Source organism: Saccopteryx bilineata, chromosome 4, assembly GCF_036850765.1.
Source record: "Saccopteryx bilineata isolate mSacBil1 chromosome 4, mSacBil1_pri_phased_curated, whole genome shotgun sequence".
Classification (NCBI taxonomy): Eukaryota; Metazoa; Chordata; class Mammalia; order Chiroptera; family Emballonuridae; genus Saccopteryx; species Saccopteryx bilineata.
Window position 1 is genome coordinate 157,616,608 of NC_089493.1, and position 27,400 is coordinate 157,644,007.

General features: G+C 42.9%; 1 protein-coding gene and 1 pseudogene across 3 annotated transcripts; one reads left to right on the forward strand and one right to left on the reverse strand.

Annotated features, from left to right (window-relative positions):
* Positions 1-5,410: 5,410 nt before the first annotated feature.
* On the forward strand, positions 5,411-26,955 carry ZFP62 (ZFP62 zinc finger protein). Of its 3 annotated transcripts, none has more exons than XM_066272414.1 (3): positions 5,411-5,458; positions 20,782-20,859; positions 23,085-26,954. In XM_066272414.1, exons 2-3 carry the CDS (start codon positions 20,802-20,804, stop codon positions 25,799-25,801), a joined length of 2,775 nt encoding a protein of 924 aa, XP_066128511.1. In that variant the 5' UTR covers positions 5,411-5,458; positions 20,782-20,801; the 3' UTR covers positions 25,802-26,954. The 3 variants fall into 3 exon arrangements, with proteins under 3 accessions (XP_066128511.1, XP_066128514.1, XP_066128513.1); XM_066272416.1 differs by having other exon boundaries at positions 5,432-5,462; positions 23,085-26,955; XM_066272417.1 differs by lacking the exon at positions 20,782-20,859 and having other exon boundaries at positions 5,419-5,458; positions 23,085-26,955.
* Positions 9,253-15,476, reverse strand: LOC136334005 (ribosomal L1 domain-containing protein 1-like; annotated as a pseudogene).
* Positions 26,956-27,400: the final 445 nt, after the last annotated feature.

Below are 27,400 nucleotides of genomic sequence, written 5' to 3' on the forward strand. Positions count from 1 at the left end.
TTTTATTGTGATCTTGTTGGAGCTTTTACTTGTACTTTTGTTTTGTTTTGTTCTTTGTATCTGGTTGGATCACTCTCTTTAGTATTTCCTGCAGTGGGGTTTTCTGGTGATAAGTTCCCTCAGCTTCTCTATGTCTGTAAATGTTTTTATTTCTTCTTTTTTTTTATTTCTTCTTCATATTTGGAGGATAGCTTTGATGGATATAGCACCCTTGGCTGGTAGGTCCTCTCTTTTAGTACTTTAAATGTTTGTTTGGGTCCACTCTCTTGGCTTGTAGGTTTCTGCTGAGAAATCTGATGATAATATAATGGGCCTTCCTTTATATGTTATATTCTTTTTTTCCCAAGGTGCCTTGAGTATTTTTTCTTTGTCATTTATTTGTGATCATTTCATTATGATGTGTCTTGGAGTAGTTCTGTTTGGGGTGAGGTAACTCAGTATTCTGTTTGCTTCTTGGACTCAAAGCTCTAACTCTTTCCACAGGCTTGGGAAGTTTTCATCAATTATTTGTTTGAACATGTTCTCCATTCCCCTTTCCCTCTCTTCTTCTGATATACCCATTATCCTTATATTGCTTATATTGCTCTTTCTGATGGAGTCAGACAATTCTTGTAGGGCTTTCTCATTTTTTTTAAAATTCATGAGTCTCTCTCTTCTTCTCTCTGTAGTATCTCATTTTTCAGTTCATATACTGAGTTCTTCTTCTCTGTTCAGTTCTTTTTTATAGTTTCAGTTTCTTCGGTTCTTTTTTTATAGTTTCAGTTTCTTCAGTTCCTTTTGTTCATTAATAATTTTTTTGTGCTCATTAAATTGCCTGTCAGTGTTTTCTTGTATCTCATTGGGTAATTTTAGAACTTCAATTTTGAATTCTCTGTCATTTAGCTTCAAGTTTTTCGTGTAATGGAGATTTCTTTCTGGAGATTTATCTGAGGTACATCTCTGTCTTGTGTATCCATATTTGATTTCTTCTTTCTTGATGGCATTTGAGAGTGGTATTGTTAATAATACTAACAAGAGATAACTAAATAAAAATTGAAATAATACAGTGAAAAAAAGGAAATTCTATTAATAATGATAAGTAGAACAAAAACTACAGAGAACAAGGAACAAGATCTGAGTGAAAATGGAAAAAGAGGAAAAATGAAATCAAAAGTAAACAAAAAGTCTTAATAAAAATATAAAAATTTGAAGAAAAATGATCATATGAGAGGGAAAAAGAAAAAAGAGGAAGAAGAAGAAAAGAGAAGGGAGAAAAAAGGAGTAAAAGAGAAAGGATCAGAACTAAAAGTCTCATAAAAAATAAAAAATATAATAAGTAAGGATAATGAAGTTCAAACAAGAAAAAGAGAAAGAAAAAGAAGAAAAAATTGAGAAAAAGCAAAAACAAGTATTTTTTTGCTTTGAGAGGTTACTTTTTCCTTTTTCCTACAGGTGGTGCTGTACTACAAGTTTTGCATCTGAGATTCTGGGGCGGAGTCCCGCATAGGCATTGCTATAGTAGTGATGTAGGCAGGTCCACAGTCGTGTTGGTGGTGGTAGCTTGTTGTTAGGGCTTTTAAATTTTTTTGGCTTTAACAATGGCAGTCTCGGGTCTCCAGTTGCCTCCCCCTATGTTCCAATAGAGCAGGGAATTGAACGCCAGGCACTTCCACCTCTCACAAGAGAGAAGGACCCTGGAGAGTCAGCTGTGAGGGATTCGCCACCACCACTCTTCACACAGTGAAGGGAGCAATGTGGGACCTGGGAGGCTGGGAAGGGCACCCTGGTCCTCTCTCTGATACCACTCACTCAAAGTGTGGACCATGGGCAGGGCAGGGCAGGGGTTGTGTGCTGTGAGCCAGTGGCACAAAAGTGCCCTGGCACCCTGAATTTCATGAGTGTTACGGGTGCAGGTCACAGATCAAGTGTGCCTTGGTGCCACACAGGCCAAACTGCATGGACTGAGTGCTCAGATTGTTGGATGGGTCCCTCAGCCTTCTCCCTATTCAAACTGGGATAACAGGTTTGGGGATCCTCCTCTTCCACGGCTGTCTCCAACAAGGAATTTTGCAACTGTACAACCCGGACACCAGCCATTTTCTTGGCAGCTGCTGGAACTGACCACTTCCCCCACTTTTTCAGCAGCTGGAACCTCTGTTCCAGCTCAAGCTGCTGCCAACGTGCTAACAGGATTTTCATTAGACCTGCCATCCAATTTCTATCTGCCTTATCTCAATCAAATCTACCCACATCTATATTTGGACAGCCTTTACAGACCCGTTTCTCTTGTTAATGGGGTGGGGTAGCAGCACAGGCAGCAGCCCTCACAGCCTTATGGTCCCATGCTATCTCCAGCTCCCTGAAATCCGCTACCATCTGTGTAACCATGTTGATGAGCTGCCCCGGGCTCAAAATAGCATAGGGGCTCAATATAGCTACTAATGACCCCAAAAGGGTAGACAGGGCACTATAGGGAATAAGGTTCCTCATCTCTGCCATAAACACTTCCTCATCTGGCCCACAAGACCTCAGGTTAAAAGCAGCATTCTCTCTTTTTTTTTTTTTTTGTATTCTGAAGTTGGAAATGGGGAGGCAGTCAGACAGACTCCCGCATGCGCCCGACCAGGATCCACCTGGCATGCCCACCAGGGAGCGATGCTCTGCCCATCTGGGGCATCGCTCTGTTGTGACCAGAGCCATTCTAGTGCCTGAGGCAGAGGCCATGGAGCCATCCTCAGTGCCCAGGCCAACTTTGCTCCAATGGAGCCTCGGCTGTGGGAGGGGAAGAGAGAGACAGAGAGGAAGGAAAGGGGTAGGGGTGGAGAAGCAGATGGGTGCTTCTCCTGTGTGCCCTGGCCAGGAATCGAACCTGGGACTCCTGCATGCCAGGCTGACGCTCTACCACTGAGCCAACCGGCCAGGGAAAAGCAGCATTCTTCATACTTAGTTTCCAAAGGATCTGGGGCAATTCTGTATATGTCTGCTACTGACTCACTGCCCCTGGCAAGTCCCTAGCATTCTGCTGAACCATATGAATGGCAGCCATCAACCATTCAATAGGGTATGGTTTCCTGGGTTGTCATGGCAGTTCTGAAGATGCTGCCTCAGGGAGGAGTGCATGGTAATGGCAGCCAATTTCTCCATTTTCTGTTCCAGAGAGCATGATGCTATCCACCCCCTTTATCCCACAACTGTAGCAACCAGGCTGCCAGGGGCTCAGTGGGTTTCTGCCTGAATTGTGCCCCCAACTTCATCAGCTCTGCCTGGGTGTAGGCCCAGACCACAGAATGCTCCACTACCTGTGGAGGAGATTGTGCCTGCTCCTCAGGCACTTTTGGCTGTGGGGTTTTTACCTTCTGGGCAACCACCAGTCAGGTTCTGAGTCCACAGAAGGCAACTTCAGCCTAAACCTCCTTCTCAGAAGAGGAGGAGTTAGAAATACCTGCTCCTGATGACTCAGAGCTACTCCGCCAGCACAGATGCTGCTCCTCCTTCTTCGGCAACCATTTCAACTCCTATGGCTACTGCCTCTCAGCTTGAAGCTGAGACTCGAGCTCTTGAACCCGCAGTTGTTCCTCCAACAACTGTTGCTGCTAACCTTCAGCTTCCAGGGCATATGGCAGCTCGCAAACCTGTAATTCCTTCTCCAGAGACCATTTCAGGCGCCACTGGTGCTCAGCCTGCATCTCACACTGCAGCCCTCAAACCTGGTTGGCCTTTCCTCCAGAGCTCATTCCAGTTCACACTGTCATTGGCATTCAGTCTCTTCTCACAGGGCTGTTAAAAACACCTAGCACCCAGCCCCCAAAATGACAGCCACGAAACATATTGGAGAACAATGACCTCTCCTCTAACCTACCCTTCAAGGGTGTTGGTGGCTCCATTCCAATCTGCTCTGAATCCTGCACACTATGCCAGATGTCATGGCAGTGGCTGAGGCCAGGCAGGTCCACATTGGATTCAGGAAGATGGTAGAAAATCTGCAGAGCCAGAAAGCATTGGGCCATTACTATTTAACAGATTCTCATAACATGGAGGAGCAACAGGCAGGGGAAAACCTCTTCTCACGATAGCAAGTGAATGAACAGCAAAGATGCCTCACAGTGGCAGGCAGACCATCCACAATCTGCCACAACCCTCCCTGAGCGCAAGCACCCATAGCCTTACATAGACTATCCACACATCGCACTGCCACATGCTCACACACTAATCAAGCAAAGAGCTTACAGCGGTAAAACAGGGAGCAAGCCTAACACAGCTGTTTCCCCACAGTGAGATAGATACATAAATAGATGATAGATAGATATCAATAGAAATATTACTCAGCTATATAAAACAAGGAAATACTAAGTGAAATAAGTCAGAGAAAGACAAATACCCTATGATCTCACTTATAGGTAGAATCATAAAATAAAATTAAAAAAAGAAAAAAAACCCTCAGATACAGAGACCAGATTTGTGGTTGGTGGTTGCCAGGAGTCCTGGGGATAGAACATACAGCACACCAACTAAAGTTAATAATACTATTCTGTGCCCTGGTTGCAGAGCTCTGTTAGCTAGAGCATCATCCCAAAGCACAGAGGTTGCCAGTTGGATCTCCACTCAGGGCACATGCAGGAATGGATCAGTGTCTCTTGCTCTCTCTCTCTCTCTCTCTCTCTCTCCTTTACGCTCCCTCTAAAATAAATAGAATAAACATTTAAAAAATAATAACACTATATTATATATTTGCAAGTTGCTATGAAAATAAATCTTAAAAGCTCTCATCACAAGGAAAAAGTATGTGTATGTGTGGTGATGGGTGGTAACTAGACTTATGGTGGTGATCACTTCACAATATATACAAATATTAAACACGTTTTACAGCTGAAACCAGCATGATCTTAATTTTTAAAAGTGGTTGATAAACCATTGTGCACTTAGATCATTAGATGCACTTGAACAAGTGATAAGCAGTTGTTTTTTAAATGTCCATATTAACAGTATGCAAAAACAAATTTTTTTTTAGATGTTAACTATAAAAGAAAGGATTGTTTTCTAAGTCATTTTAGGCCAAGGATTTGGGAGCCAACCTCGAGATCAGTGCCCCCCCTCCGCCGGGATCTCGAAGGCGAGTAGCGCCACGCCTTACTTTGTAAGAGTTCTGTGTTTAGGTACACGGGGCGTTAGGTGTTTAGGCTACCTACTCACTTATTTGCTTTATTGTCAGCCCTAAGTAAAATGTAAAATCCACAAAAAACGAGAAACTTCGCCTATATGTCTCCGGACGCACCCCAGCACTTAATAAATAGTAAGTGAATAACCCGCTCCTAACGCACCACGGGTCACGTGCCCCAATAGAGAGATTACCATCGAGTTAGTTCTCCAGCTTCCCAGAGAGGACTCGGAAGTGCCCCGGCGCCAGCGCGGGTCCTTCCGGCCGGGAGGACTGCTCTTTTGTCCCGCCGGCGGCCGGACTCCTGCGGCGCTGCCTCAGCCAGTACGTGAGTACGCGGCTGCCCGCGCTCCCGCCCCTGGCCTTCGCCTGCCACGCCTTTCCCACTTGGCCTGATTCTGGATTCCCCGAGGGTCGCGGGCGGGATCTGGGATGAAGCTGCCCCTCTCCATGCCCCTCGGCCGGCGCATCGGGGAGAGTGGGAGGAAAGGAAGACAACAGGCTGGCCGATGGGTGTGGGGGCGCCCCTGGAGCAGCCGGGACTCGCTGAGGGCGCCACTTCCGGCCGGCCGAGCGGCCAGGGTTAGGTTGGGGCTGCCTTATGTCCAGAGCAATGCCCAGTTCTCGTGTTTCTCAACTCTTTTATGCTGTCTCGGGTGGAGGAGAGTCGTGAAAATGAGCTCTTTAAAACGCCCTCCCCTCTGTGGCGTCCCGGTTCCAGCTGAGCTTGGCCCTTGGACACAAGAGTACATTAGGAGACTTGGAGAGACCCCTAGGGGTGATCTGATTCGTTTCCCTCCACCTAACTCCCACCTCCTTTTTTTTTTTTTTTTTTTTTTTTTTTTTTTTTTTTTTAATTTGGTGGAAGGATGATATTGAGAGTCCTGGTTCAGGTGCGGGTCGAACCCCGGTGAGGCCCTTTTCTTGGGGAAGCTCACCGTATGCAAACAGGGGTGCTCCCAGAGGAGGAGGCCTACTGCGGGCTCCGGAAAGTAGGAGTTGACCGGAGAGAAGGCTCAGGAGGCTGCTCGACCCGGGACCGTCTGCGGGAGCCCAGGTGGTGGGAAGGTGAATGCTGCCAGGCTGGATGTGCTGCTCTAACGTCTGCACTAGTTGCCCACTAAGCGTGTTTCTCTTTGAAAGCACAAGTGTTTGTTTATTTATAGTAAAAGATGTAAATATATTCATACGGTTTAGATATTTAAAATATAAAAAGTTGTCAGCCGAAAGTTTCCTCCCGTGCAGCTATCTTTAGGCCCAATCTCATTAGATAATCACATTTAATTTTATTAGTATATCCTTCCAGAGTTTCTTTATGCAAATACCGGCAAATGTGAATGTAGTTAGTTCCCCATTTTCCCACACAAGTGGTAAGTCATTCTTCCAGGTTTTGCCCCTTGCTTCTTTCACTTAGAGATTATGAGAACACAGAAGGCTTTTAAAAATAATAACAGCGCTGTGGTATTGGATTAGCCATCTTTCGATGTTTTAGATAAAGTTCCATAATTTTTTAGGTCTAGTCAGGAACATTTGGGTTCTTTCCAATTTTTGTTACCTTATTCATTGATATACTAGGGTATTTATGAGCAAGGGTTTTTAAAGAAGTGCTTAAACAATCAAAATTTTTGTTTAACATCAGTTAAGCCAGTTATTGGTTGATTGTTAAATATACTTTTTACTATAACTCATGTAGTGTTTTAAAAAAACAAGTAAAACCGAGTAGGTTTCTCTCCTGAGACTTGTGTTTATGGTGTTTAGCCTTACACCAGCCTAATTAATTCTGTTATTGACTCTCTTCAAGTCAGTCTTTGCTCCTTTAGCTTCAGAGAATCTCTCAGCGTCCCTTTCAGAGTCTCCTTTGCTTAATGTATTCCCAAGAATGATTAGAAATTTCTCTGCTACTAGGTATGATGAGAATGTTCTCATTCATGTTTTGAGGAAAAATCACCTTGAATCCTTATTTCCACTTTTAAGCAATGTGAACCATTTACTATTCTGATATTCATAAACTATAAATTCAGTAATAACTAAAGCACAAATCATATTTCTCTCTTCCTGTCTCCCTATCTCGTGTATCACTCCTTAGTCCCAGTGTTCATTGATCCCTCTTATTAAGTATTATTCTGCATTGGTAAGCATTTTATGCTCACATCTCCTCTTGTTCTCTCTTTTCTCTCTGAAGAAGGAAGAGATGGCTTGGTTATCTCCAAGTCAAATACAATATCCAAGAACTTAAGATACAGAATCCATGTGTGACACTTGAGGGTAGATTGTTTTGTGGAATATGGTTGGTACTCTAGAAATCCATTAGCTGCTGGCTTGCATGTTGCACCTGTTGCTTGCTGCAGAAAGTTAATAGGCAGCAATTTATGCCAGAGGTGGTGAGTTATCCAGCCTCTTAAGAAGCGGCTCCTGACTATGGGGGCAGGGATAGCAAGAATTAAGGGCAGGTTCATACTGTTTGTGCAAGCTTTTCTAGGCATTGGTAGAAGAACATGAACAAGTGCAGAGGTGCCCAGAGGTTGTGGGTCATATGTCGTTTGGAAGGTAAAGACAGCTTTCTGTAGCTGACACTTTTGACTTATATAGCCAGGCTATTAGGTCATGCTTCCTGTTGAGAACTGGCTAGAGAGGAATTTCCAGTCTAGCCTTTAGTACTGGTAAGAAATTAACTTTGTATGGCCCTTTGTATGCAGGACTTGTGCTTTTGGAGTGATTCTTTTCTTGTGTCATGGGGAACACATGACACAGCCACCACATCAGTTGTCTTGTTTGGATTATAATCTCCCAGGCTCTAAGACTCTGTTCTCTGTCCCCTCACTTCATTCACCCACTGCAACTAGTATAAGTAATCTTTCTTTTAAAAAAAAAATTTATCATGAAAAAAATTGAAACATACAGAAAAGTAGAATAGTGCAGTGAACCACATATACCCATAGCTCAGCTTCAACAGTTTCAGGATCTACATACTACATTTGTTTCATCTTTCCCTTTTTATTTTTGATTTGTTGAATTTTTTTTTTTTGTATTTTTTGTATTTTTCTGAAGTTGGAAAAGGGGAGGCAGTCAGACTGCCTCATGCGCCCGACCGGGATCCACCCAGCATGCCCACCAAGGGGCAATGCTCTGCCCATCTGGGACATTGCTCTGTTGCAACCAGAGCCATTCTAGCGCCTGAGGCAGAGGCCATGGAGCCATCCTCAGCACCTGGGCCAACTTTGCTCCAATGGAGCCTCAGCAGCGGGAGGGGAAGAGAGAGACAGAGAGGAAGGAGGAGGGGTAGGGGTGGAGAAGCAGATGGGCTCTTCTCCTGTGTGCTCTGGCCGGGAATCAAACCCTGGACTCCTGCACACCAGGCCAATGCTCTACCACTGAGCCAACCGGCCAGGGCCTGATTTGTTGAAATATTTTAAAGAAAATTGTAGACATCATGCCATTTTACCCTAGCATATTTCAATCTCAAAAAAAAAAAAAGGATACTTTTAACATAGCCAAAATGCCTTCACACCATTCCTAAATTAACTTATCCCTTGATATAATCTAACAGGTTGGCAAACTGCTGGACCTGTGGTCTGCTTTTGTATGGTCTGCAAGCTAAGAATGGTTTTTACATTTTTAAAGGGATACTAAAAAGCAGATTAAAAAATTACAGAATTAAATGTAGCCCACAAAATCTACAATATTTTCTATATAGTCCTTTATAGAAAAGTTTACCAGTTCCTGATTTAATGGAGTAAGTGATCATCCAAAGTGCATATCTGAGTTTGCTACTTCTTTGCCGAAAACTACTCATAGATTGAGTGTGGACTCCGTAGTGTGATGGGCAGACGCTGGTACAGCCCTTGTGTTGCCCATCTGTCCTTTGTGTCCTCGCCCTCTGCCGCATATGTCCTGAGGGTGAACACTCCCTTCACTCCAGCTCTTCCCTCTGCTGGAAATACTCTTCCTGAAGCTCTTCCTAGCCCTTCAAAGCAGTTCCGTCCTTTCCACCTCCTTCGTCATGTGTGCCTTGTGTATGCCTCGGCCATTTTCATCATGTGTTAGTTATTTTTCTGCCAGACTCACCTACTCAGCAAGCTCCTTGATGGCAGGACCTTGTCCTTTCCATCTTTGAGTCCCTAGGACTGGTCCAGTGCCTAAGGAAAAAGCAGGATATAGATCATAATCTTAAATTCCTTGGGCAACACTCAGCCTCAGAAATAACATATTAGAATGCATCTTCAGTATTGTTTATAAGGATAATGATACTTTATTACATTCTCTTCATTATGTTTTAGTGGCTGAGTCCATTCAGGCCACTATAAGAAAATACCACAGATTTGGTGCTTATAAACAGAAATTTATTTCTCACAGTTCTGGAGATTGGGAAGCCCAAGATCAAAGCACCAAGGGATCTCTGTGGGGGCTCTTTTATAAGAACACTCATCCCATTCATGAGGGCTCAACCCTTATGTTCTAAGCACCTCCCAAAGGCTTCCCTCTTAATGCCCTCATCTCTGGAGGTTAGAATTTTATCATGGGAATTTTGAAGGGACGCAAGCCATATTGGCAGCATTTATTTTACTGCTAGTTTTATATGTGTTGGTGCTTTTCTGCCTGTATTTTTGAACTTGGTCTCTGTTGATTAATATGAATTTCATTACAAACCGTCTCTTTTCATGAAGACATACATTTATATTGATCTGTTTTAATTTCAGTCATTAAGAGGAGTGGGTGAACTACATTGGATGATGGTACACTGTGCCCCCACCCAAACAGAAGAGGTTAAGTAGGGCAGAAACAAGGAGACTGCTAGATTCTGCTTGTCAGAGGGCTAAGCTGTGAGGTATTTGTGACACCAGGTCATCAGCAGCCAGCCAATCTAATAGTGAATCCCAGAGAACATGAAGGGGACTGAGAATTAACCTGTCAAGAGTCCAGGGAAAGGTCCTTTAGTGCCAAGGACTAGTGAGTACAGTGACAGAGAGGAATTATTTAGCATGGTCCATTTGGTGTCTAGCAAGTCACTTTAGGTGGCTGTATGCAAAATGCAACAAGTGCCACGCTAGGTAGCCTGGGAAGATTTGGCGTTGGGGAATGACCATTTGTGCATTTTCCAAAACTCTTGACAGTTATTGGAGGAAGAATTGGATTGGGGTAAGAATGTAGGTAGGGAAACTATGGCAGGAGTTCAGAAGGGACTTTAGGAGAGCCTAACCTAAGGCCTAAGGCTCAGGCATCCCCAAACTACGGCCCTCGGGCCGCATGCAGCCCCCTGAGGCCATTTATCCGGCCCCCCACCGCACTTCCAGAAGAGCCACCTCTTTCATTGGTAGTCAATGAGAGGAGCACTGTATGTGGTGGCCCTCCAAAGGTCTGAGGGACAGTGAACTGGCCCTCTGTGTAAAAAGTTTGGGGACCCCTGGTGGGAATGGAGAACTGTAAGCAGTAGGATCAGCTGGTCGTAGAAGCTCTTTCAGATGTGGAGGAGTGAAAGAGTCTACTTTTTTTTTTTTAATTTTTATTTATTTTTTACAGAGACAGAGAGTGAGTCAGAGACAGGGATAGACAGGGACAGACAGACAGGAACGGAGAGAGATGAGAAGCATCAATCATTAGTTTTTCATTGCGCATTGCAACACCTTAGTTGTTCATTGATTGCTTTCTGATATGTGCCTTGACCGCGGGCCTTCAGCAGACCGAGTAACCCCTTGCTGGAGCCAGCGACCTTGGGTTCAAGCTGGTGGGCTTTTCTTCAAACCAGATGAGCCCGCACTCAAGCTGGCGACCATGGGGTCTCGAACCCGGGGTCCTCTGCATCCCAATCCGACGCTCTATCCACTGCGCCACTGCCTGGTCAGGCGAAAGAGTCTACTTTTGATTTAGGCAAATGGGGTGCGGAATCAGGGATGGATATGAGGGTCTATAATTAAAGAGAGGGATCTGGGCCAGAGATGAAGCTCTTCGAGATAGCTTTTTGTAGTGATAGGAGTCACACATATAGATGGAGCTGCCCAGAAAGAGTATGTTGGATTAGGAGAGGAATGGTTCTAGGTGTAACAGGGCCAGGAACATTCAATAGCCAGCAGGCTGAGGGGTGGGTTGGCTGGCCCAGAAGAAGCTCCTGCAGTATGGTCTGAGGGGAGGTGGGGACGTGAAGACTGCTTTTCACGACAACTGTGAACAAGAGGCAAGGTGGCAGAAGTAGTACCTGAAGGGAAAGATAGAGCTGAAGAAAATTTAAATTTACTTTTTGACATTTTTTTAAACTTTATTTTGGAAATATTTTATACTTTCATTTCCTTTTTAAAATTTTTTATTGAATTTATTGGGATGACATTGCTTAATAATATATAGGTTTTAGTTGCACAATTCTATATGTACATCATCTGTATGTTGTAATGTGTGTTCATAACCCCGTCAAGTCTCTTTCCATCACTGTTTATCTTGGAAGTAATTTCAAATATATAGAAAAATTTTAAGAGTAAAAATAGTGAAAAGATACCCTTAACTCATATTCACCAGTACTTAACATTCTTTTATTAGTTTTAATGGAGTGACTTTGATAAATCAGGGTATGTATGATCAGAGAAAACATCTCCAGATTATTTTGACATTTGATTATATTGCATACCCCTCACCCAAAGTCAAATTGTCTTCTGTCACCTTCTATCTGGTTTTCTTTGTACTTAACATTTTATTTCATTATCTCTTTCTTGCTCTTTTATACATGTATATTTTTTACCCTAAAGTGACTTTAGGGCCTAAACCATATCATGCCCTTTCCCCCTAAGTGCTTCAGTTTGTATTTACTAAGGATAAGAATATTCACTTAAATAAGTGCAGTACAGTTGTCAACTTTAATAAATTTGAAGCTGATACTACTTTTGTCTAACCAACCACATTCCAATTTTGTCAGTTGACATAATTATTAATCTTTTTAGTTTACTCAGAAGCAAATGTTACACTTTAATAAAAGCACTGAATTTTCTATTACAATAGAAAATACATGGAAGAGCAATTTAAAACATGGATTCAAAGTACTGATTTTACACACATGAATATATATCAGCATTACTTGTGGAGGTTTTAAATATATGTATGTCTAGGCCTCACTCTTGAAGAGGGTTGTGACAGGGGGTCAGGACCCAGGTGTTTCAAAAGCTTTCCAGGCAGCTCTGATGTTCCTCCTGGTTGAGTCACTGATTTTAGGTCAACTGGGGCACTTTGGGTTTGGGGGCCATTGTTTGGCGTGTGAGGATATTTTCTTTCAGATTTATTAGCTGTAGTGAAGAACCTGGCCTCAAGCTCTTTTGGAGCATCTGTCTTGGGTCCTTTTTCCCCAACGGAGAGTTTCTTCCCTTCTCTTCTTCGATTCTTGGCTTCTTCCCTGAGCCTTTACCTGGGATTTTGGACTCCACTGCTTTCAGGATCTCCAGAATTGGGAAGGCTTTTTTCTTCTTCCCACAAGGTGTGTTGAGACCAGGACTCTGTTTTGGAGACTTCTCTCCTATGGCATGCTTTTGTACCTCTGCATCTTCTTTGGCAAGAATTTTTCCTATTGGAACTAGTAATGGAATTTCTTTTTCGGATTTGTCTTGCACTTTATTTGGGGCTTTCACTGTACGAGTCTCTTTCTTCCGGGGTCCAGAATTCTTCACTGGAAGACCACTAGTTTTAGGGGCTGCCTTCTCTGTAGTTAGGGCTGATGTAGCCTTTCTAGTCTTTTTCATAGCCTTCTGTTTCTTCTCCTTTTGTTTTTTATTATGCTCTTTTTTTTTTTTTTTTACTTCTTTTTTCTTCTAACTAGGAGTGCACACTCATTTGCCTTCATCCTGACTGCTGACATATGAAGAAAAGATGGGATGGACAACTGATCTCTCAGTTTTCACATACAAGAGTTTCATGCTCTCGTACTTCTCTCGAAATTTCTGTGAAAGCTTTACAGGACAACAACATTTTCAGTGATGCACTGAACCTGCGTTCCAGTGTAACCAATGTGTGTATCGTGCTGCTCTTCTAGAGATGTTAAGACAGTTCCGGCCCTGGCCGGGTTGGCTTAGCAGTCGAGTGTCAGCCCAATAGAGTGTCTGAGGGTCAATTCGGGTCAGGGCACACAGGAGAAGGGACCATCTGTTTCTCCACCCTTCCCCGTCCCTCTTTCTCTCTTTCTCTCTCTCTCTTCCTCCCCTCCCCTGCACCCATGGCTCAGTTGGAGCAAGTTGGCCCAGGATGGCTCCATGGCCTTGTCTCAGGCTCTAAAATAATAGCTCAGTTGCCAAAGAACAGAGCAAGGGCCAGATGGGCAGAGCATCGCCGCATAGAGGGTTTGCTGGGTGGATCCCAATGGGAACACAGGTGGGAGTCTGTCTCTCTGCCTCCCCACTTTTCACTTAAGAAAAAAAAGGACAGTTCTGCCTATCAATGTTTTAATCTCTTTGGAAAGATTCTTGGCTTATAGGTTTACAGGTACTGGAACTTTCTCTTACAGAAATTTCTCCTGAGGTGTGAGGGTAAGAATTGCCTGATTCTTACATCAGTAAAAAAGAAGTCGAAACTACCCAAGAGGCCAAGCTTGACCGCATAGGCTTTATAGTCCTTTTTTAAAGTTCAGGGTGTGGGTAATTTGAAAAATGGTTTTAATTCCATGCTTGTTCAAAAGCTTATAAAAATGTTCCATTTTTTTTACCACTCTTATTTTTTTATTGATTTTTTTTTTAAGAGAGAGAGAGAGAAACAGAAACATCCATCTGTTCCTATATGTGCCCTGACTAGGGATCCAACAGGCACCCTTTGCACATCAGGATGATGCTAACCAACCAAGCTTTCTGTCTTTTCAGAAGTCACATTGGGTATGTTCTTAGTTTATTTACAGTTATCTGCTAAATCTGATTGAATACTGTGAGGCAAGAACAATCTGATCCTCGGTTCTTTACCTGAAGTTTTCTGTAATAAATACCACTATTAAAAAGAAATTTTCATTCTCATTCAAAAACAATCCACTCGTGTTTTTTCTGGACCTGGAATGTGTCAGCTTTCAGTGCCTTTTATCCAGTTGTTCCAGTGCAGCTGGGATCACTGAGGTGAAGGCTGAGGTCACGGTTGAGGTTGTGGGTGGGGTTAAAGCTGAGATTCACATGAGGAACCCGACCAACACAATTATTTTTACTTTTATTTATTTTTTTGTGTGGCAGAGACAGAGAGAGTCAGAGAGCAGGACAGACAGGCAGGAAGGGAGAGATGAGAAACATCAGTTCTTCGTTGTGGTTCCTTAGTTGTTCATTGATTGCTTCTCATATGTGCCTTGACGGGGAGAGGGGGGGGCTACAGCAGACCAAATGACCCCTTGCTCGAGCCAGCGACCTTGGGCTCAAGCTGGTGAGCCTTGCTCAAACCCGATGAGCCTGCACTCAAACTGGCGACCTCGGGGTCTCGAACCTGGGTCCTCCTTGTCCCAGTCCGATGCTCTATCCACTGCGCCACCACCTGGTCAGGCTTATTTTAATTTTTTAAAGATTTTATTTATTTATTTTTAGAGAGGATTGAGAGAGAGAGAGAAAGTGGGGAGGAGCAGGAAGCATCAACTTCCATATGTGCCTTGGCCAGGCAAGCGCAGGGTTTTGAATCAGCAACCTCAGTGTTCCAGGTCGACACTTTATCTACTGCGCCACCACAGGCCAGGCCCACAATTATTTTATTTATTTATTTATTTTTGTATTTTTCTGCAGTTGGAAACGGGGAGGCAATCAGACAGACTCCCACATGCGCCCAACCGGGATCCACCCGGCACGCCCACCATGGGGTGATGCTCTGCCCATCTGGGGTGTAGCTCTGTTGCAACCAGAGCCACTCTAGCACCTGAGGCAGAGGCCACAGAGCCATCCTCAGCGCCCGGGCCAACTTTGCTCCAATGGAGTCTTGGGTGTGGGAGGGGAAGAGAGAGACAGCGAGGAAGGAGAGGGGGAGGGGTGGAGAAGCAGGTGGGCGCTTCTCCTGTGTGCCCTGGCCGGGAATCGAACCTGGGACTCCTGCACGCCAGGCCGATGCTCTACCACTGAGTCAACCGGCCAGGGCCCACAATTATTATTATTATTATTATTTTTTTTTATTTTTATTTTTTTCTGAAGCTGGAAACATGGAGAGACAGTCAGACAGACTCCCGCATGCGCCCGACCGGGATCCACCCGGCACGCCCACCATGGAGCGATGCTCTGCCCACCAGGGGGCGATGCTCTGCCCATCCTGGGCGTCGCCATGTTGCGACCAGAGCCACTCCAGCGCCTGAGGCAGAGGCCACAGAGCCATCCCCACAATTATTTTTTATAATAATTTTTCCCTCCAGTACAGATTTACTCCGGGTCATGTACTGAATTTGAGTGTCCTAGCTGCCTTTAATCTGGAACATTTCTGTAGCCTTTCTTTGTCTTTTATGACATGATATTTTTGAAGAATACAAATACCTTTTAGTGGAATAGTCTTCATTTTGGATTTACCTGATGTTTCCTTGTGAATTAATTCAGGTAGGGCATTCTCATAGATGATATATCTTCACTTCGGGAAACATGATCTCCATCTGCCACCATTGGTGATCCTAATTTACACTTGGCCAAGGAACCGTCTAATTTCCCCAATGTGTAACACTGTTTTTCTCCTTGCAGTCTTTGGGGGAAATATTTTTACTACTCCTTGTTAAAATTTCCCCCTAGATTTAGAATCCATTGATTATTCTCCCCAATTTGTTCTTATCTCCAATAGTTGCAAAATGCTAATTTTGTTTTTTTTTACCAACTGTACTACTTGCTCTGCTTTTACTATCTGCCCTGGCACTCTGCTATAAGCAGGAGGCCTCCCTTTATCTGCTGTTTGTATGGAATCATGAAATCCTATTTTCATTGGTTTAGAACTCATTACTGTACTTAATTATTAACCCTGAATTGGTATTCAAGCTGGCTCTTGTGGTCTGCTGACGTGCCCTATCATTTTTTGAGCATCTCCTTACTTGCTAGTATAACAGGATGCCCCAGGTCATCTTGTCTGTATCCTGCCCTTAGCCTGTAACCCAACTGGTTCCTTTTAGTAGCAATGGTAGTAGAAACCGAGAACAGGTTATTAGGGCTCCTTACAACTGAGGTGTTTTTGCTTTTTGGCAGACAAAGCTAGGGAATATATGTACATAGCTATACCATTAGGTCACCAAATGAGGGACGTGCAGGGCCTAATAAGTTTTATAAGAAGTTTATTTATGCATCTGCAAATGGGCTGAGACCCTAGTGGCATCAATGGAAAGCTGCAGAAAGGGAATGGCTGATACAGGAACCACTGCAAGCATCTGCTAATGTGGGTGTTGGTGCACCAAGAGTGCTCAGATTAGCATATCCTTGGGGGGGGGGTGTTGGCCTTGGCCACAGACTGCCTGTTTTTTCAATTTTGGGGCTCCTTCTGAATGCCTTGCCCCAAGGAAGCAGGCTCCTCCTCATGTGAGGGGATTTACTTGAGGGGGGTGTTAGATGAGGGAGATAATGAGGAAGTTGTCCCAGCAGGGAGTTGGGTGAGGGAGTTTGAGGTTAAAGGGGCCTTGGACCTAAACCTAATATATATAAATATACATGTGAAGGTACATACATACATACATACATTTATTTATTTATTTTTATTTTTTATTTTTTAAATGAGAGGAGGGGAGATAGTGAGACAGACTTCCACCTGCACCCCAACTGGGTTCCACCCAGCAACCCCATCTGGCAACAATGCTCTAATCAACTGAGCTATTTTTAGCACCTTATTTATGTTGATACTCCAACCAATTGGGAGGGGACGAGGGAGAGAAGGGGGAGAGGGAAAGGGACAGAACAGATGGTCGCTTCTCCTGTGTGGTCTGACCGGGAATTGAATCCAGGCCGTCCCCATGCAGAGCTTATACACTCTATTCACTGAGCCACCAGCCAGGGCCTGTATATACGTTTATATATGTATATACACACACATATAATTCAGTACCTCTATTTCACCCCCACAAGGTTCTTTCTTGCCTTCCCTATTCCATATTTTTATGCCCCTTTTCCTCAAGGAGAGCCCTGGCTCACAACTAAACAGATTTGCTGAGTTCCATAACACCTCTAAACTGCTTTGCCCAACACCACCACAGAAAACAAACCTGCTGGAGTCCATTTGTTTGTAGCTCTTTCACCCCCACCCCGACCCCTTCCAGGTTTCTGTGAACTGAGGGTATACAGCCTATAGTCACATGTTATGTCTGTAAGTCACATGGGTTTGCTCTATTTGTTTGTTCTCTTCCTATGATTGTGGTATTTATGAGAAATACAAATGAGTGCTTTTTCATTTGCTTTCTGGCTTAGTGGCTTTCCCCCTTTCCTGCTCTCACTTAATTTTATTCTTCAAACTTGGAGAACATAATCATGCTTCAATAAGTAAAAACTATACAAAAAGCTATTCACAGAATGTCTTTCTCCCCTATCCCTTCTGCTCTATTCCTCCTCCCCACCTCTGTAGGTTTCTCTCATTACAGTTAAAAACAAAACGAGCAGATATGTGCTTGTTTTCTCATTTTTCTTATACAGAAATGTAGCATGCATGCTTTTTCACTTTACAATATATCGTTGAAATTGCTCCCTATCAATCAATTTGTAAAGATGTTTCTCACTTTTTTCTTGTACTCCATTGTATATATGTGCCATATTTTATTTAACCCATTCTTCTGTTGGTGTACTTGTAGGTAGTTTTCTAGACTTCATAGTCACACATAACGTTGCAATGAATAACTTTGTACATACATACTTTTGTATTGTTGGAAGTATATATTTTATCTTTTTAAAAATTTTATTTTTATTTTTTGAGAGAGAGGGGAAAAGAGATGAAGAGCATTAACTCATCGCTGTATCACTAGTTCAATGATTGCTTCTCATATGTGCCTTGACTGGGGGTGGGGGAGGGGCTCAAGCTGAGCCAGTGACCCCTTGATCAAGGAGAGTTACCTTGGCCTCAAACCAGTGACCTTAGGCTTCAAGCCAGTGACCTTGGGATCATGTTGATGATCCCATGCTCAAGTTGGATGAGTCCAGCCTCAAGCCAGCTACCTTGGGGTTTTGAATCTGGGACCTCAGCATCCTAGGTGGACTAACCGCTGTGCCACCACTAGTCAGGCTAAAATTTAAATTTTAATTTGTTATGTTGCCATGGTTTCAAGTATAACACCACCTATATACCACATCATGCCCTCCTCATGCCCCACGCAAAGTCTCTTTCCACTCCATTTACCTGCTTTGCCCTTCTCCCCCTGCCTCCTACCCACCCCTTTTCCTCTGGCTATTGCTACTCTGTTGTCTGTATATATATGTTATAAATATGTGCTTTTTGGCTAATTCCTTCGCCTTTGATCCAGTCTCCTCTTTCCCCTTCCCTCAGACCATTTTAATGTTTCTTTTGGTAAACTGTCTTTTGCCTACTATTCTGTAGGATTTTTAGTCTATTTTTCTTAGGTTTTTGAAAATTCTTTACATATTAAGGGTATTAGCTTTTATTTTTTTTATTTTTATTTTTAAATATTTTACTTATTGATTTTTTTAGAGAGAGAGGAGTGAGAGAGAGAGACAGAGAGAGAGAGAAGGGGGAGGAGCAGGAAGCATCAACTCCCATATGTGCCTTGACCAGGCAAGCCCAAGGTTTCGAACCGGGACCTCAGTGTTCCAGGTCGACGCTTTATCCCACTGTGCCACCACAGGTCAGGCCGGTATTAGCTTTTACATATGAGGTATGGTGTAAATGTTTTCTTCTGTGTTTTCATATCTTGATTTTGCTTATGGTTTTTGTTTGTTTGTTTGTTTTTTATACTTCTCTGAAGTTGGAAACGGGGAGGCAGTCAGACAGACTCCCACTGCGCCCAACCGGGATCCACCTGGCATGCCCACCAGGGGGCAATGCTCTGCCCATCTGGGGTATTGCTCTGTTGCAACCAGAGCCATTCTAGCGCCTGAGGCAGAGGCCACAGAGCCATCCTCAGTGCCCAGGCCAACTTTGCTCCAATGGAGCCTTGGCTGTGGGAGGGGAAGAGAGAGACAGAGAGGAAGGAGAGGGGGAGGGGTGGAGAAGCAGATGGGCGCTTCTCCTGTGTGCCCTGGCCGGGAATTGAACCCGGGACCCCTGCACGCCAGGCCAATGCTCTACCACTGAGCCAACCGGCCAGGGCCGCTTATGGTATTTTTGACATACAATTTTTATTTATATAGTAAGAAATGTCAATATTTTCTTTTATTGCATCTGGGTCATAGTTAGAAAGCTTTCTATATAGCCAGGTTATAGAGGCTTTCACTCATATTTTGTTCTAGTTTTATGTAGTATCACCTTTTTATATTTAGAGTTCTGCTCCATTTATAGTTTATTCCTTTGTATGGTTTAAAGCAGTGGTCCCCAACCTTTTTTGGGCCATGGACTGGTTTAATGTCAGAAAATATTTTCACGGACAGGCCTTTAGAGTGGAACGGATAAATGCACAAAACAAAATTATACGACCAGCATAAAAACTGTGGTATTTTTAAATATAATTGTCGAACTTACGAGACAAGCATCAAGAGTGAGTCTTTTTTTTTTTTTTTTTAATTTTTTTAAAATTTTTATTTATTTATTCATTTTAGAGAGGAGAGGGGGAGAGAGAGAGAGAGAGAGGAGAGACAGAGAGAGAGAAGGGGGGAGGAGCTGGAAGCATCAACTCCCATATGTGCCTTGACCAGGCAAGCCCAGGGTTTCGAACCGGCGACCTCAGCATTTCCAGGTCAACACTTTATCCACTGCGCCACCACAGGTCAGGCAAGAATGAGTCTTAAATGGATGTAACAGAGGGAATCTGGTCATTTTTTAAAAATAAAACATCGTTCAGACTTAAATATAAATAAAACGGAAATAATGTAAGTTATTTATTCTTTCTCTGTGGACTGGTACCAAATGGCCCACTGACCAATACCGGTCCGCGGCCCGGGGGTTGGGGACCACTGGTTTAAAGAATGGATTTTATTTATTAATTTATTTATTTAGTAACAGGGACAGAGATAGGGACAGACAGACAGGAAGGGAGAGAGATAAGAAGCATCAGTTCTTTGTTGCAGCACCTTGCACCTTAGTTGCTCATTGATTGCTTTCTAATATGCCTTGACCAGGGGGGGTGGTGGCTACAGCAGACTGAGTGACCCCTTGCTGAAGCCAGCGACCCCGCTTTTCAAGCTGGTGAGCCTTGCTCAAACCAGGTGAGCCTGCGCTCAAGCTGGCGACCTCAGGGTTTCGAACCTGGGTCCTCCGAGTCTCAATCTGACATTCTATCCACTGCGCCACCGCCCGGTCAGGCAGAATGGATTTTATTTTATCTTTTATCCAAATGGCTTTGTAGTTGCTCTAACACTGATAAAAAGATCATCTTTGCCAATAATCTGATATATTATCTTTATCATATATTTGATTTCTATATGTAATTAGGATTATTCTGGAATTTCTATTTAATTCCATTTGTCTGTCAGCTGAACCAATACCATGCTGTTTTGATTGTAGAGGCTTTGTGATATATTTTAATATCTAGTATGGCTGATCTCCTCATGGCTCTTCTTTGCTTTTTCTCTAGCAATTTTTGTATGTTTATTTTAGGGGATTTGGTTTTATGTCTGTAGGAACATAAAGGCCAAAGAGAATGGATGGAGCAGAGACCCTGGTGTGTGTGGAAGCAGGATTCACAGCACAGATAAAAGGTGTGTTGCTGGTGATGGTTCTGGAATCTCACTGCTCACTCAGTGACATGGGTAGTCCTACCCAAAGTAGTGAAGAAAGGGAGCAAGGAACTGGGCCATGCCACCGTTTCTCAGTGACGTCTGAAGATCTCTTACTTGATACCACTTTTTACCACCTATTAGTTTAATGTCTGCTGAGTGATGCTTTATTTTATTGTCCTGGTGATATTGAGTTCCTAGCTTCTCCTTTTCTGTGTATTTTAATTGAATCCATCATTATAGTCCCATAAGCATAAGTTGGATCATAAGTGTCATTCTTTATACATGTTCACTCCACAATGTATATCTTACTTTTCTTTTATTGCCCGTGCTTTCTCCTCACAGTAACATACAGAGTTTCTAACTAGGATTGACAGAATTTCAGAGCACTGACCCAAGAGAGTCAGATACCTGGGATAAGAGGAGAAATCCATATTTTAACTAAGTCTAATCACAAATGTCTAGTTGTCGAAGGTTGGGGGATAAGGAACTTAGAAATGTTTCTTTTGTTCTTAGGAGTCAGTTTGTCAGTAGGTGGATACTGATGGAGTGCCACCTGTGTGGAGAGTACCTTCATGGGGACAAAATGACCCAACTTGGCTCCTAAATGCCTTTGGAAAGTTTACCTTTCCTGAGTCCTGTGCTTTATCTTCAGATTCCAACCTTGATCCAATAACCCGACCTTGAATAAATAACAAAATAAATAGTAATAACAGCATATAGCACTCACTAAGTGACATTGTTCTCAACACTTTACATATGGTCTTTCCTTTAATATTCACACCAGCAGTACTGATCTCATTGTACAGACAAGGAAATTGTGGCACAAAGAGGTTAAATAACTTTCTCAATTAAGTATTTACCCTAGGCAGAACTATTTCTTTTGCCTAATGGTTTGTGTTTTTGCTTTTGATTTTTGCTCTTCTTTAACTGCAGTTAGCTTGTTCATCAAGTATGAGTGAAAGTCTCTTTACATGGCAGGCTGGAGTGTCCTCTCTCATACTAGAGTTCCTCCCTGACTACCCTGCCTAACCATTTTCCAGGGTCAGAGTTTTCCTTAGAGGAGAAATCCAGGAGGCCAAACCAACAGACTCGTTTCCTTTATCATCTCTATCATGATTACCCACATGATTTTATAACCATCTCCCTAATACTTCTTCTACCCAGGTACTGGTTTCTCCTCTCCTTTAGTTTTGCCTTTTTTCTGTGATTGTATCTTTTTTTTTTTTTTTTTTTTGTATTTTTCTGAAGTTAGAAGTGGAGAGGCAGTCAGACAGACTCCCTCATGCGCCCGACCGGGATCCACTGGGCATGCCCATCAGGGGGCGATGTTCTGCCCATCTGGGGCATTGCTCCGTTGTGGTCTGAGCCATTCTAGCATCTGAGGTGGAGGCCATGGAGCCAACCTCAGGGCCCAGGCCAACTTTGCTCCAGTGGAGCCTTGGCTGTGGGAGGGGAAGAAAGAGACAGAGAGGAAGGAGAGGGGGAGGAGTAGAGAAGCAAATGGGCGTTTCTCCTGTGTGCCCCAACCGGGAATCGAATCTGGACTTCCACACGCCGGGCTGATGCTCTACTGCTGAGCCAACCAGCCAGGGGCTGTTGATCTTATCTTTTTATCTGTTGTCTTATTAATCTGTCTACTCTTCCTCAAAGATTTTTTACCCTCTGTTTTTCCATGACTTGGTATCATTTTTTTTTAAATTTTATTTATTCATTTTAGAGAGGAGAGAGAAAGGGGGAGAGAGAGAGGAGAGAGAGACAGAGAGAGAAGGTGGGGAGGAGCTGGATGCATCAACTCCCATATGTGCCTTGACCAGGCAAGCCCAGGGTTTTGAACCAGCGACCTCAGCATTTCCAGGTCGACGCTTTATCCACTGCGCCACCACAGGTCAGGCTTGGTATCATTTTTAAAAAATTGATGTTGTCCTTGGTTTTGTACATCATTTTAAATCGTTCCAACTTACCCTCATGCTAAGCTGTTAAGCAAGAATAGAAAACCTCTCTGTTTCATTGAAAAATCCAGGGTTCTAGCATTTTAACATTAGCTTCACAGGGACAGAAGTTTTGGCATGTCCACCATTTATCCTAGTTGTTAAAAATGGTACCTATCACATAGCATGCAGTCAGTAAACATTTGAGTGAATGAGTGAATTTGGATGTAATTCTAAACAAAGTGAACAGGTATCATTTTCATTTTCTTGGTTTAGTGTCACATTTCAAGACGCGGAGCACTGAGGATGATGAATCAAGTGAAAAGTGTGAAAACATTGGAAATGCAGAACCTCTGTGGCTAAATGTGGAAGGTCTTCACAAGGAGCATATACAGGAATCTAAGGTTGGTGAAACTTGTGATTGGGATAGCAAGGTAGAGAACCAAGTGGAAAAACCTGAGGGAAAAGGAATGAAGGAAGATAAAGGTAACATCAGGGAAAATATTGGAAAAGCCAAGAACACAGCAAATATAAAGACAGAACCTGAAGATGAGACATTTGAGAAAAGCTTACATCTGAGCTCAAAGCACATTACTCACCAGACCATCCCTATAGAACAGAAAAGCAGTGAAAAAGACAAATGTGTGGAGAACATTAATGGAAACTCTTATCCCTATCTGAAGCAGAAAAGCAGTACTGTTAAGAAATCCCATAAATGTGATGAGTGTGGGAAATCTTTCAAATATAATTCTCGCCTTGTTCAACATAAAATTATGCATACTGGGGAAAAACGCTATGAGTGCGATGACTGTGGAGGGACTTTCCGGAGCAGCTCAAGCCTTCGAGTTCACAAGCGGATCCATACTGGGGAAAAGCCGTATAAGTGTGAGGAATGTGGGAAAGCCTACATGTCCTATTCCAGCCTTATAAACCATAAAAGTACCCATTCTGGGGAGAAGAACTGTAAATGTGATGAGTGTGGAAAATCCTTCAATTATAGCTCTGTTTTGGACCAGCATAAGAGGATTCACACGGGGGAGAAGCCCTATGAATGTGGTGAGTGTGGGAAGGCCTTCAGGAATAGCTCTGGTCTCAGAGTCCACAAAAGGATCCACACAGGGGAGAAACCCTATGAATGTGACATCTGTGGGAAAACCTTCAGTAATAGCTCTGGCCTCAGAGTTCACAAAAGGATCCACACGGGTGAAAAGCCCTATGAATGTGATGAGTGTGGGAAGGCCTTCATTACTTGCAGGACACTTCTAAACCATAAAAGCATCCACTTTGGAGATAAACCTTATAAATGTGATGAATGTGAGAAATCGTTTAATTATAGCTCTCTCCTCATTCAGCATAAAGTCATCCACACTGGAGAGAAACCTTATGAATGTGATGAATGTGGGAAGGCCTTCAGGAATAGTTCAGGCCTTATTGTGCATAAAAGGATCCACACAGGAGAGAAACCTTACAAGTGTGATATCTGTGGCAAGGCATTCAGCTATAGCTCAGGCCTTGCAGTACATAAAAGCATTCACCCTGGGAAGAAAGCTCATGAATGTAAGGAGTGTGGAAAATCCTTCAGCTATAACTCACTGCTTCTTCAACATAGAACCATTCACACTGGAGAAAGACCTTACGGATGTGATGTGTGTGGGAAAACCTTCAGAAACAATTCAGGTCTCAAAGTCCACAAGAGGCTCCACACTGGGGAAAAACCATACAAGTGTGATGTGTGTGGGAAAGCCTATATCTCACGTTCTAGCCTTAAAAACCACAAAGGAATTCATCTTGGGGAGAAGCCCTATAAATGTAGCTATTGTGAGAAATCCTTCAATTATAGCTCTGCCCTTGAACAACATAAAAGGATTCATACAAGGGAGAAGCCTTTTGGGTGTGATGAGTGTGGAAAAGCCTTCAGAAATAATTCAGGCCTTAAAGTACATAAACGAATCCACACTGGGGAGAGACCTTACAAATGTGAAGAATGTGGTAAAGCCTATATTTCACTCTCAAGCCTTATAAATCATAAAAGTGTACACCCTGGGGAAAAACCCTATAAGTGTGAGGAGTGTGAAAAAGCCTTTATCACATACCGAGCCCTTATAAACCACAAAAAAATTCATCTTGGGGAGAAGCCCTACAAATGCGATGTGTGTGAGAAATCTTTTAATTACACCTCACTCCTTTCTCAACACAAAAGGGTTCATACTAGAGAGAAGCCCTATGAATGTGACAGATGTGAGAAGGTCTTCAGAAACAACTCGAGCCTTAAAGTGCATAAAAGAATTCATACTGGGGAGAAACCCTATGAATGTGATGTGTGTGGAAAAGCCTACATCTCACACTCAAGCCTTATTAATCATAAAAGTACCCACCCTGGCAAGACACCCTATACATGTAATGAATGTGGAAAAGCTTTTTTCTCAAGCAGAACTCTTATAAGCCATAAAAGAGTCCACTTTGGGGAGAAACCCTTCAAATGTGTTGAGTGTGGGAAATCTTTCAGTTACAGCTCACTCCTTTCTCAACACAAGAGGATCCACACAGGGGAGAAACCCTATGTATGTGATAGGTGTGGGAAGGCATTCCGAAACAGCTCAGGCCTCACAGTGCATAAAAGGATCCACACAGGCGAGAAACCCTATGAATGTGATGAGTGTGGGAAGGCATACATCTCACACTCGAGTCTTATCAACCATAAAAGTGTCCACCGTGGGCAGCAGCCCTATAATTGTGAGTGTGGGAAATCCTTCAATTACAGGTCAGTCCTTGACCAACACAAAAGGATCCACACTGGAAAGAAGCCATACTGGTGTAATGAGTGTGGGAAGACTTTGAATAACAGATCAGATCTCACCAAGCATAAAGGAATCCATACAGGACAGGAATCTTTAAATGTGCCAAATATGGGAAGTTATAGTGGCACATCACAAAAGAGAACTCATGAGGGTGGGGATGTTCTGGATGGGACCAGGATGAGCTGGTCTCTGTAGGAGGCAGAACTTAAAGTCTCAATTCAAATGGAAGAAAAACTTTATGAATGTAAGACTATCTGAGGTCCTTGTTCATGACTTATAATTGACATAGTACAAATGAAACAAGTAATCTTTTCTATGCTGCAATCTAGCCAGCAAGGAAACCTACATTGTGAAGGTAGTTGAGCTCTTACGGAATATAAAATAGTTCATACTGGGGATAAAAATTCAAAATGATAGAATGTTAAAATAAAACCTTCAAAATAAGCATATATTTATGGACATAAAAGTGAACATATGGATGAGGAAATGATTTCAATTATAAGTCACACAGTTGCCATTAGAAAGTTCATATTTGGGTAAATTCCGAGAAACTTAATGTGGGACATTGAGGTGTGGCTGTGAGTCCCAGTTGTACATTGGCCAGTGGGAAAAACCAAAGAGCCTCCAGCAAGCAAATTCAGGAAGAGATAGGTTTCAGAGAATAAAGTTTATTTAATAGTAGTGATCATGATATAATTGAATGGCTTGGGGGAGGTGATGACAAATTCTGAAACAATTTGAATTTTGTTGAAGGGAAAGTAAAAAGTGTAGACGTAATCTAACAGATAAGAGTCACTCCAAAAAAATAAAAAATGCTGGTTGATTGGACTATATTGTTGAAAGGTGATATACTAGTTGAGTGGGTGAAACTTTTAAAAAATTTCAGGTGAACCCTCTCAATGAATGGTAAATGTGTGGTGAGTGAAAACCTCATACAGTATGCTACAAATAAAAGATTCTACCATGGAGAGAAATAACAGCACATTCAGTAACTAATGGAACATGTCTTCAATATGAATTTGCACAAAAAGAATTGTATCAGGGTCTCCTATGAATAGGAATGCTGAGCAGGAAGGCCTTTTATTGCAGGAGCTAAAACACTAAGTAACTACCAATATCGGGGGATGGGAGGAAATTCATGCTTCTTAATCCTGTTAAATGATCAATTATTTTGGACTGCTATTGTTAAGATTTCATGCACTACATATGTGTGTATTGTCTATTGTAAAATGTAATGAATATTTTGTTCAGGGCTCTCTTGGCCATGAAGAGCCGGATAGTTGTGGCAAGGTAAGGTGGTACTCCAATAAAGAAATTCCTCAAAAGTAAGCAGGCTGTGCTGAACTGTAGATGGAGCAGTGTGCAGGGAAAGCCATTTGTGTCACATCTTTGTGCTGGACTGTAGATGGAGCAGTGTGCAGGGAAAGCCATTTGTGTCACATCTTTGTGGGGCACGTTATGCCAGATACAAAACAGATAGGGCAGCAAGGGCTCATCCTCCAGGGCTAGCGGCTCCAGTTTCTCTAGAATTTAGGTGGTACTTCTACCAGGAGAAGTACAGACTGAATAATAAGTCCTGGGAATAGGCAGGCTCTGTGAAAGGTAGTCACCACACAGAAACAGTTCTTTTGGTGACAGATGGGATTTAACAAAATACTTTGTATAAAACTGTTAACTAGGAGAGTCTTCTGAGAGTAAGTAATCTGTCAAGAATCAAGAGGCAAGTGGGACTATCTGTAGAGGCTGACTTCTTCATCAGGTCTCTCTGGCTCCAAAATCCACTCTTTTTACAAG